Raw genomic sequence first — 12,727 nt, forward strand, 5'->3', positions numbered from 1 at the left:
GCCCTTCCATTTGTTCAGTCCAGGTATCCTAGACTTATCCTTGACTCCTCACTTACCTCACATTTGTCAGCAAATTCTACTACCTTGAAAGTATGTCTAGAATCTGACCTCTTCTCCATGCCTCCTCCATTGCCACCCTGTTCCAAGCCATCTTCCTTTTGTTGGCAATAAGAGCTTGAAGTTGCAAAGGAAACAAGCACTTAGACAAAAGATTTCTCAGCAAGGCAAATTTGCTTCTGCAGAAGGGTGCTGCTTGCCCTTCTGGCTGCTCTGAGAGCACTCTGAACAAAGGAGGGAAGGGGTTTTTATCCCTAATGCAGTTAGTCCCTGGCTTCTGTGTCCGGTCCCCATTGGCTGGAGACTGACCACACAGTCTAACCTAACCCAATTGGCTAGTGTTTGAAATTGAATATGGCTAATTAGGCGGGAAGGGAGACCATGTTCGTTAAGGCACAAGGCATGTTCGGGCATGTCAGGTGCAGCAAAGTTGGGAAGGGTAGCTTCAGCAGAAGGAGCAGTTTACAGAATGGGTAGCTTAGGAAAGGGACAAGGAAGTTGATCTCAAGAATAAAGAACAAGGAAGTTGAAAGTTAAACCTTTGAAGAGGAACTTACTGTATCTGACACTTTCTCATCTGGATTATTTCTTTCTGCTTCTACCTTTGCCTGTGCTCAGTATACTCTCATTAGCTTAAGTGATCCTATTGAACAAAAATCAGATTACATCATGTCTCTGCTCAGAACTCTTCAGTGGATCCTCATTTTTTCCAGAATAAAAATTAGAGTTCTTATACTGATTTATGAGGCCCTATACAATCTGTTCTGCAGGCTGTCTTCCTTCTCTGACTCTTTCTCCTGCTATTCTCAGCCATCCTGGCTCTCTTACTTTTTCTCAAACACAGAAGACACCATCTGTCCCAGAACCTTTGTACTGATAAACTCTCTGGATATCTGTGGGACAAAATCTCTCACTTCCTTCAAGCCCTTGCTTACCTGAGATTTCAGCCTCCTGACCCTTACTGTACTCTGTTTGTTCTCCACAGCACTAGTCAAATTCTTATATATGATACTGTGTAACTTGCGTATTTATTTTATTTCTTTTGGTCTTTTTTCTCCTAGTAAAGTTCCACAAGGGCCAAGAGTTTTGACTATTTTGTTCATTGATGTATCACTCAATGCACAGAACAGTGTTTGGCAATGATTTTTGCTGAAAGAATGATTGCATGAAGGAATGTGCTTGTGAATTTCTTGTATGGTATGCATGTTTATGTGTGTATATGTATATATGCAGTAAAAATGTTAACATAAATTTTCTTTCAAAATAATTCCTCTTAAATTTGGTTTGTGGATTATATAGAATCTGCTAACTAAGGCACACCTGGTTTTTCCTCATTTGAGCTATTTGTAAATGGGACATTTCTGGATACTTACATCGAACAACAAATGTGCTTAAAACCACTTTTCAACTTCAAACATGATCATAATAAATACCTTGTGGGTTAGTTCCTTAGCAGAATTTTAAAATGTCATGAATAAACTGAGAATTAAAGAGCTATTATAGGTGTTTGCAAATTAATTTTTAATTTTGTTAATCTCCATGTCTACTGAATGATAAAGATAGTTATTGTGAAATTCATAAAGCTAAACACTTATTTCAGAAAATATGAGATATTTCATTTATGCATTGTAGAGTAATACCAGTTTGAGCAAGTATATTTTAAGATCTTAAGAGATATGCTCGCTTCGGCAGCACATATACTAAAATTGGAAAGATCTTAAGAGATTCAAAAAAATGCTTTGCAAAAAGTATTTATGTAAAGTAACACATACTATTTATTCTTGATGGAATTTCTTTCTTGTTTTCTTTTAAACACATACTTCTTAATACAATTTATGATAGAGAAATAACTAATGTTTTAGGTGAAATGTTATTGTCAGACAATAGCATTCATACCTAGTGTTACCCTAAAAATTGTACAGCACTTGGTCCTTTCAGGGTAAACCTAACTGCAATGTCTTTTACCTGTTAAAGTGCTTCTTGATAACTACCTTGAACCCAAGCAACATATAAGAAATCTGATTTTCCTTATTGTGATAAATGGTACTACTGCCAGACATTTTCAGTTTTTCTGATAGAGAAGATTGCCTGTTTCTGCACTGATTAAAATCAGTCTTACATAGGGACATATTAGTCGGATTTATTAGTCATATTCAACATGACTCTGAATTGGTAAAAATAAAAAACATTCTTTTACAGAATTATATTCTGTTATAATGTATCACTATTATTATAATTATTCTGTTCTATATATTATGTTAATTATATTGTGAAAACACCCCTCTTGGGTTTAATTTTTAATGTTAGAATGTGAGTTTGAGTAGTGTATCTGTGATGCCTTTCTTCTGTAATTCTAATAAACAGTCACAAATGTTGAGAATTTAGGTTGAATTTTGGATTCCAGCCAAATAATCTTGTCAGGCCGGAAAGCATAGCTCTTCAGCTAGGTGAATAAATCTCCATGTTCATTTAATCAAATAAGGTTTTGATTCAATCTAATGAAGTTACAAAAGAAATTTCAGTTTTCAATTATGCACATATTCAGAGAGCACCATATTAACTTTGTGCTGTGAGATTCATTTTTGTGAAATATAGAACAACTTTTCCCTGGAAGGAGATATACTTGTTATAGAGTCTGATTCATTTCTATTCAACTTCTGAGTTACTAAGTGTAATTTTTTTTTTTAGAGTTTAGCAGACAAATGAAATTTAAAAGCAACAAGTTTTATATGTTACCGATAAAACTGCTTTATAGTTATAGTCTTACTTTAACCCATGGTGATAGCTGTCTTCTCTCTTACCCCATCCAAAGATAGTATGAGGAAAAAATCTTTAGAGTAGAATGTGTACTATTTAGGTGATCAGCATACTGAAGCATTGTCAGAGTTGAGACTAAATACAGACCTGAAATAAAGTGATACCTCTCTTCTGGTCATATGTATATTGATTTTGTGGTCTAATAAAAGGAAACTAGTTGATAGAAACACTTAGAATTCACTAATAACTATAGAATGTATGGCAGTTTTCTCTTTTACTATATAGGTGAAAAGTAAGACTAACTGAAGACTCTTAAAATGTCCTTTATGCTGCTTTGGTGTACTCATAATATTGTCATGTCTAGATAATTTGCAATTTTATAAGGAGTAAGAAGGAGATTAGCTTATCAAATTCCCATAATAGACATTTGACCGGAGTTCACAGTATATTCATTGCTGGAATACTATACACTGAAAGACAGGAGCTATGTTTCAAATGATAGAAAATAGAGATGATACAATGATCTTATTATCTTGCATCTCATTAACCATAAGCAAAATGTAAAACAAAAAAAAGCATAGATTTGTTGCTAATACACTCCCAGCATATAAAAAGTTAATGAAATAAAAACTGTTTGTAATACAGCATTAAGTAGGAACTTCAGATTTGAATGTTTATACAAATTAAGAACTTCTTCTTAAAAATTATAATTTAAAAAATTCAAATATATTCTGGAATACTGACATCTCTTTTTATTTTTTATTTGTAGTCAGCCATTCTCTAATATGGATTAATTTAAAAGTGAAGACCTTATCTTCCAAGGGGATAGGGAGGAAAGAAGATCTAAAGTATTCAGAGCCAACATTTCTGCTTATTTCTATTTGAGATTTTTCTTTACATGTTAACCTGTTTTGCTTTCCAATTTTTAAAAAAAATTCTAGTGTATGCAAGGAAAGCTTTCTAAAGAGAAAATGACCACTCAAAAGATGATGGAAGAGCTGGAAAAGAAAGAAAGAAACCTACAGAGATTAACAAAAGCATTGCTTGAAGTAAGTAGAAGAAATTCAGTTTGCTTTGAAAGGATGATTCACTACCTATTTAAGCAGATGCTTATTTTGTAAATATTAATAGAGCATTTTCAGATTGAAGATGTGATTTTGATATCCCTGTAATTAAATCCATTCTTTCTTACCAAAATTATTATAAAAAGACAAACCTTTCTCTCATGTTTTAGAATACAGTTTCACGTACTTACAGTACAGTATATATTTATTATATTATTAGCTGCCATTCATCTATAAAAAGTTTATTCCTCATCATCCTAGGCTATTGGGTTATTCTGAAATACAGTTCCAATTGGAAAACTAATTAGTTACCTTTAATTAGCAGTTTTAAGGATAAGAAGGTTGCAGTTTTGGGGGTCAGCAATTCATGATTGTTGGATTTTTTTCTTCTTCTTCAAATTTTTTTGTATTTCTTTATCTGTTAACACTGAAAGTTTTGGTTCCTATCAACATTAACATGGATGCTTTGCCCCCACCAATATGCAAAAAGTAGTTTCAAAGTAATTAAATCACTATTGCTACTAACAGTAAAAACCACAGAGTGAGGTTCAAAGTTACTTTGCATTTCTTTTTATCCCTGGAATAAATCTCACTATAGAAAATACAGGCTGGGTGTGATGGCTTACACCTGTAATCCTAGTACTTTGTTTTGGGAACCTGAGGTGGGCAGATCACTTCACCCCAAGAGGTTGAGACCAGCCTAGGCAACATGACAAAACCCTTTGTCTACAAAAAATATAAAAATTAGCCAGGCATGGTGGTGTTTACCTGTGGTCCCAGATATTCAGGAGGCTGAGGTGAGAGGATCACCAGAGCCCAAGGAGGTCAAAGGCTGCAGTGAGCCATGATTGCACCACTATACTCCAGCCTGGGTGACAGAGTGAGGCCTCAAAAAGAAAAATACACACACAACCAACATACTCATTACGTGAGAGACTCCTAGAAACTGTTTCCTCCCTTGGATATACACTAAAGCATCAGATGGCACAGAGACAGAGTTTCCACTATTTACATTGTTATTTTTCTATGTATTTTTCCCCATATATGTATTACATATATATCATTGAATTTGGTTAACGTGCATATAATTTGACTCCACCGTTTTGTTTATAGACTTGGGGGAAAATGTTAACCTGTATGGCTTTTAGTACCTTTCCTCTATTGTAACAATCTAATGTTTGTTTTCTTTATCCATTGCAGAACCAAAGACAAACAGATGAGACATCCTCTTTATTGGATCAGGGCCAGGAAGCTGACCAATCTAGGCAGCAGACAGTTCTTTCCAAACGGCCACTATTTGATTTGACTGTGATTGATCAGCTGTTCAAGGAAATGTCCTGTTGTTTGTTTGACTTGAAAGCATTGTGTAGTGTTCTTAATCAGCGTGCTCAAGGCAAGGAGCCTAATCTTTCATTATTACTGGGAATAAGATGTAAGTGTCTGATGACTTGTTTTTACTTTGTGGCAATTGAAACCTACCTTCATGAATCAGGAACTTCTGACTGCTTTTTCTCTGCTTATTTTTGTAATTTCCTTTCCTACTTAGAATCAGTCTGTGGGTTTATATGTACCTGTTATTACTTCATTGCTAGAAGTGAGTGTGGTTATAGCTGACATTAACTACCACTTGGCAGAATGCCTGGTAATGTTTCCTGTGTTGATTCTGTAAATATGTGAATACAGTGGTAGTTAGGTATGACTTCCCGTTTACTCTTCCAAGAATAATGATTCCTTCTATTTGCTCTCATTTGTTAGTTGCATAGATTAAGTGACCCAGCCATATGTCTACTGGTAAAATATTTGAGAGAAATATTTTGCTTTTCAGTGCAGTATATGTTCTATGGTAATTGCTTCATGTGAGTGCCAGTGATTTCACATGAGCCAGTTTTCACAGCTTATAGATGTGTTGCTTTTGTCATGCATACCTGCTGGCTTTACACCTTTTGGTGTGACACCCATTCACTCTTGGCCTCAATTCTGTCTTCCTCCATACATAATTGTGAGAGCTGCCACAGTAATAATCCTAGTGTCCCTTTCTATGCTATTTTGCAGAAACGCTCATCTCTGTATGTGGTTACAAATTAGGATGTTAGTCTCTTTTTAATAGAGAAAAATGAACTTGGAAGGAAATAGGAATGGAGTAAGACCACATAATAAGGTTTATGAGCCAACATGTTTACTTAGTAGCTGGCTAATACTATGGTTAATATATAACGAGGGGAGACTGGTTTTGTTTCTATTTTCATCATAAAGATTCCACCATTTTGCATCATTATAGTTATTTTGGTAAATCAAATAATGCTGTTGACCAAAGTATATCTTGTTAAATGAAACGTATCTTGTTAAATGAAATATATTTGTGCTCAGCTGTGTCTCTTTCACTTCGTAGATATTTGTACACATACACAAGTGTGGATATGGAAAAAACACATAAGGTTTAAGTATATTCACTCACGGAGTAAACATTTATCAGATGCCTTCTATGGTACAGACACTAAGTAGGTGCTGCAGATAACCTGAACACAACCTTTGCCCACACATTAACCAAATTATTAGAGCATTGTGATAGGGGCTATAAGTGAGATGTGGACAAAGGACAGTGGGAGCTCAAGAGGTAAAAAACAACTAGATCTACATGGGAGGGGCTATGGAGACTCCACAGAGTAGCTAGTGTTCAGTGTCAGTCTTAGAGGAGGAAGAAGAGAAGGTTGTCAGGTGAACATGGAGTGCTTATCTCTTGTGGGCAAGACGGAAAAGCTCACAAAGGGAACTTATTTTCTCCACGATTATAGAGTTGGCTTCCCTTTTAATTACTTTGCAGTCTTCTACATTTTCACTATCATAAGGTTGCATTTTTTGTTAAGTTTTTCAGTAATAGAGTAGTAGAGTTATCCTAATGTGAATCTTACCACCCCCATCTCTCAGTGCTCCTTCTAGTCTTTAAAGTTTGACCCCAGAATCCTTACCTTGTATTTGGCTTTGTAAAAATTTTACCAGCTAGTTGATTTGTGAAAAACCGGTTGATTCATGACTCCATTTGCTCACTCTATCCTTTTGAAAACTGAGCGCTACCTTGGTTCCCATGCCATCATTTTCTAGGTTCTGTTTCTGCCTTTATGACTGTTCAGTCTCTATATTCTGTGGACTTCTCTGCCACTTAATTATTGGTATCACCAGAAACCTTTTGTTACTGGTTTTGTGTCTGTTTCTTTTTATTCAGTACTTTATCTGAGTGATCTTATACACTCCTGTTGTTTGTTACTGCTGTACCTTTCACCTACACACTTATCTCCTTTACCCAGACGTTTATCTCCTCTGGGCTCCAGATTATATTCCCATGTATATTAGAATTGGCTGTTTTGAATGCATCACAGACTCTACACATTCAAAACTGGAACCCACTTTCCTTCCCTCCCCGAACCTATTCCTCTTCTCAGTGAGTAACACCACCTTTTCACCCATCATTTGAACCCAGATTTGATTCTCCAGTCTGCTTTTTCCTTCATCTGGGACCTGTGCCCAATCCCTGCCCCTCACTCAAATTGATAATGATTGAGTGCTATTAGTTCTGTCCTCTGCTTACAACGTTTAACATTCCTGCCATTCTGTCTCCATTGCACTATTGCTTTAAGTTTTCATAACCCGTCACCTATACTGGTCTCTCTGACAACCACCTTTCTCACCTCCTCCCCCTAATCCATTTTATATTGTTACCCATTAAACATGCTGAGTTTTTGTGTATCACTGTATGAATTTAATTCATTTTAATTAACAAAATGTATAAAGGACCAAGTGAATAAGATCTATTTAATATTGAATGATGCATAATTTAAACCTGAGCCTCACTGATATTCAGTGTGTAGCATTATATTTCCATGGTTATATTAGAATTTAGAAAAATTCTAAAATGTCTTTGTTCAAAAAAGTGTGAGATATTCTCTCCATATTTTATTTACACAGCAATGAACTGTTCAGCTGAAGAGACTGAGAATGACCACAGCGCAGAAACACTCACTAAAAAACTGTCAGATGTGTGCCAGTTACGAAGAGACATTGATGAATTAAGGACTACAATATCAGACCGCTATGCTCAGGACATGGGAGACAACTGCGTTACTCAGTGATCAAGTGTTAGTCCCACAGCAATAATGACCCATTGTTAAATGCTGCTGTGTTATGGAGCCATAATGGAAGGTTGCAAGTGACGTGACATGACTTGCACATAGGGATTTTTTTCTGTGGATTTGTTTTATTGAAGCGTAAAAGTAATGTGAAGAGGTTTTGAAGGGGCTTATCTAATCAGGCAAAAAAAAATCAAATTACCTTTGAAAAATGTGGTAAAATCTATAAGAAAAAAAAGAGTCTATATTCTCAAACTACTGATTGTAGGACCAAGCTGTGAAGAGTACCCTTCACATGAAGGAGTAGGAGTCCTTTTAATCTTATAGCTTTGTGTGTGCTTGTATGTGTGTTGTGTGTGTGTTTGCACGCGCTTTATTCACAAATTTATAAGGGTTTCTAGGGTAAGAGCAGAGCTCCTGAGAAAGGCACATGCTGTTTATTCTTATATCTTTCATATAGGAGCTTGTGTTACACTTTGGGATTTTCAGTGGCTGCCTGAACAAGAGTTCCAACAGCAGGCAAGTGTTGTAATGGTATAGCAGGCAAAACCATGTGTATTTTGAAGAGTTATTGCACTGATAATGTTGTGCGGTTGAGCTGATTTTAATAATGTAGATAGGTCAGCTGTTTTTCCAGAGTGATTGTGGATTTCTTATAGGTGTGAAATTTTGATATGATGTTCTTTTTCCTTAGCATTGTAATGTGTGTGTTACAAAAAAGATTCACGTAACTTGAACTAATTTTAACATGTTTCTTACTATTTACAATTTTTTATTTATATGTTATATATCAATGTAAACAAAGCCATATATAATTAATAAAGGCATCAGATCATTATTATAAATGAAAATTAATGAAGTTACTCTGGAACAATAGCTTACTTATCCAAATCTCAACATTTACATTTTAACAGTTGTGTATCAGTTTCAAAGTTGAAACTACTTTAAGAAAAAGCCAACACTATTTATATCTGAATCAACAGTAGCATAAAAAAATTTTAATTGAGATGGTATTTTAATTCCTTTTATTAGATAAAGTACATTAACAACAGAATTTTTCATAGGATATGGACTTGGCCAGGTTAGTTCTTCATCTGAAGTATACACAGGGTATTACTATGAAATGCAGTTGATTTTTCAGTAGACATACAGTCATTTAAACTTCCAAATGAGTGTTGTCCATGCTTCTGTTGGTATTTTGGAAGGATTATACATTTTATTGCCCTCAGAGCATTGATTACATTCTTTTGAATATACTTAGTAATGGCCAAAGCCTTGTCCTTTGTTAAGTTGGTTTGATTTCTTGATGCAACCGAGTCTCATTTAGGTCAAAACTAAAAGATGGAGGTTAGAGGATGTGACTCAAGCAGGATAATATTGATTTGATAAAGAACATATTACATGCCTGTTTTCTTACCAGGCTTATATACTAGTATAAAGGCTCTCCTAGGAAAGATTTTTCTTAAATATTTAACAGTGAAAATGTGAGACAAGGCCTTCAAGGAAACTACCTAGGAAGACACTCAGTTTGGAATTTTGACATATACAGCTCTGAATAAATTATTTTATAGTTATAGTTGAATAGTCAGTTAAAATATGCTGTAAAGACATCAGATTTTCCTTCTGTTCAGTGCCTGAGTCCTTCCTGCTCTTCTTACTTCTTAGGATCTGGGCATTAAGAAATCCGTACATTGTAGTGCTTCTGCATCCCAGGGTCCTTAACCTAAGGAGGGACTTAGTACTGGTAAGAACATGGCTTTCTAATATATTCACTTGGTTTTTTAACATTAGTAGCTTGAAGATAATCAGGATATAGTAAATTTCTACCAAAAATGTGATACAAAGAATTCTGCCTTGGTCCTTTACAGTAAAGTAGAAAATAACATCTAAAATACATCAATTGCAAGTGCAGCAAACATTTTTACATTCTCTTTGAATAGAATCCCAACCACCCTCCCCATGATTTTGGAAATAAAGCCTTTCTAAAATAATAGAATGAATTGGCAAACAATCACTAATTTGCATCAGTGGGTTCTTCCTTAAATATCTCCTAGATTTTTAGTGTATGTTTTGGGTTTTATGGTTGTTACTGTTGTTTTAAGCAAACGTTGCAGTTGTTTGTTTTATGCTACTGTAGGTACGTTTTTATTTTCGGCTTAGTTGGGGATAAAATAATTAATTTGTTTTTGTAAGTTTTCTAAAACTTACAGAATTTAATTTAGTTCACATATCTTAAAAGTAAAATTCTAAAGTTAAAAAATTTCTGACCTAGTAGGAAATTAACAAATTACTGCTGATGCATTTCAGTTTCCAAAATCTGTACCCCCACCCATAAAAAAAAATGGAGTTAAGATGTGCTAGTTTAAGTAGTTAGTTGAATTATAGATTGGTCTTCTTAAAATCTGGAGTTTGTAAAGAGACCTAAATAATCAGTAGATAGACTTGGAGGGATTTTGTGGGGAAATTGAAACTAATAGTATTCTAGTTTGTCATTATTTAATTTTTGATTGTGATTTTTCAGAAAATTTTTCTTTCCCAAGACACCCTCTTGTATTAGAACATCCTCTTCTGTATCACATTGAAAACAGATGTTACTGTTAGACCAAATAAGATGGGCAAATAGCAACACTAGAGTGTCTTACCTAGTTTGAACTAGGATGTTCATGGAAGTTATGACAGCAATATATCCCTGAAGTGAAGAGTAACCTAAATTTTAAAGTGAATCTATTTGAAAATTTCCTTAGATAATGAAACATCTTTTTAGTTGTGCTTTTTGTGAATCAAACACTTGTCTTCTTAGAAAGTATTCTATCCAGTATTAGTATTAATTGTTCTTTCGGGTTTTAAAGTTGAGTTTATTCTGCCTCAGTCACATTACAGCGAGGGTAAAGTAACAGTTGACTCAATGAAAGGCCCAAATTCCCCGTACAGATAAAATTCACTGAATCAAAGGCACAATAGCTATCTTTTCATTTGATGCCAGAAAAATAAGATGACTTAAGTTGAAATATTAATTTTCAGTGGCTTCTAATTAAACACACACACACACACACACAAGTATTGGCTAGGTAAGATATCCCTGAGGTTATTTTAAAGTAAGTGTGGAAACTTTTTATGATATATTTGAAATGAGATTCAATATTTAATGTTAACAGTATTATATTTTAGTGAAACTTATTTTGGTGGTAACAGTTTATTAAACCTAATTAGATTTCTTTCAATAGCTTGTTATAGAGACAATCTCAAGGTCTGGAAAGTGTTGCTAAAATGAATATCATACATTTCTGATATACTAAGGAGCTTATAAAGTAATTCTGTCATAGTGGAAGACTTACTAATTTCTTAGAGGATATTTTTAAAGGAACTACTTAATTGGGAAAATGTTCTTTAAATATCAGTAATAGTTAAGTTATGTAGTAGCTGAGAATGTGGACTATATTTTTACATAGCATAGTTCAGCTTTTGGATTATTGGCATTCTCTTACATAGGAATTCTATCATTGTAGATACGTAATTATGGTAATAAGCAATTTTCATAACCATACTCACTCAGACTATATCATTTGAAACTGCCAGTGGCTGTAACTCCCCAACCCAAAGTTAATTAATTTTGTTTTCATTTTTGACAATTCAGTGTTCACAAAACAACAGAAACAATTTTCTATTTGGTATAAAGAGCAAAATTTCCAACTTTGCTTCAAAATGCTGTGGGTGGCATATTGTCATATGATTATATCATATATTTAATCATGTAGGGGAAAGATTATGGATTTTTTTCTTATTTAAAAGTACTGCTGAATATAAGAATATAGTTTTAAATCAATAAGTCTAATAATACTATTGCAGCTGTATACTGAGAGAACCTTTTGTGCCTTTTTGCCTGCAGTAAGCATTTATTTCTATTTTACATGAGTTATAAGAATGTTGATGATTATTGCACCTTGTTATTCTGTAAATAGACTTTATTAAGGATTTTTTTTTAAGCAAGGAGCCGTTTTTTATTACTAAGTGGATACCTTAGTAAACATGAGAGGAATTATCAGATATATGTCTTTGGAGCCCAGCCTTCCCTGTGTAGTGAGCCGGAACACCTTTAGAATGTATTCATTTATGTGTATGTATATGTACATATATGTATAAATAGTTAAAATACATTAAATATAAAACTTCGCATTGGTATGATGACAAGAAGTACTAAGGTGCTAGGTGGTTACATTAAAAGCACAGCACAGTGTATAATCAGTCACTTTGACTGGTGATTTTGTAAATTAGGTTCAGTTTTTGAACCATGCAGAATACCTCATGTGTAAATACAGTGTTCATGACTTAATTGAAATACAGTTATTATATTAAAAAAAAAAAAGAATGTGAAGCCACTGGTTGGCTTGACTTAGCCTTCTGATCTATCATTCTTGCCTCTTTTTTTGTAAAGGGGTTTTTTTGTTGTTTTGTTTTTTAATAGGGTTTACAGCTAGAATTTTGAATGCCAAAGTTCTATTTATTAAATTAAGAAAAAAGTTTTCAGTGTTACTGGCTAGTATTTTTCCACTGGACTATTGTTTGTTGATGTTGGAATTTGTATTTACAGAGAAATAAATATTTTATAAAAAGATTTATGTCATCCAAGAGCCTAATGTTAATATAAGAATGTATTTGTACTTTCAGACTCTCTATTCTGAATTCTCAATGACAAGAATATGCTGACTTGACTTTTAGGTAAAAGCTTTG

General features: G+C 34.1%; 1 protein-coding gene across 6 annotated transcripts in view; it reads left to right on the forward strand.

Annotated features, from left to right (window-relative positions):
- Positions 1–12,727, forward strand: part of CEP85L (centrosomal protein 85 like) — a 247,224-nt gene that overhangs the window by 183,271 nt on the left and 51,226 nt on the right. For 2 of the 6 annotated variants that reach the window (XR_010336626.1, XR_001107094.2), the window contains exons 11-13: positions 3,756–3,863; positions 5,079–5,310; positions 7,839–9,743. Coding sequence is in view for 2 of the 6 variants with exons in the window: in XM_012450084.2 (XP_012305507.2) it covers positions 3,756–3,863; positions 5,079–5,310; positions 7,839–8,002 (504 nt within the window). In the remaining 4 variants the exon portion in view is untranslated. Of the gene's footprint in view, positions 1–3,755; positions 3,864–5,078; positions 5,311–7,838; positions 12,612–12,727 lie in introns of those variants that run through there. The other 4 variants (XR_001107096.2, XR_010336627.1, XM_012450084.2 and 1 more) reach the window with 4 other exon arrangements.

This window comes from Aotus nancymaae, unplaced genomic scaffold (assembly GCF_030222135.1).
Source record: "Aotus nancymaae isolate 86718 unplaced genomic scaffold, 86718_ANA_hifiasm-v0.15.2.pri h1tg000040l, whole genome shotgun sequence".
Taxonomy (NCBI): Eukaryota; Metazoa; Chordata; class Mammalia; order Primates; family Aotidae; genus Aotus; species Aotus nancymaae.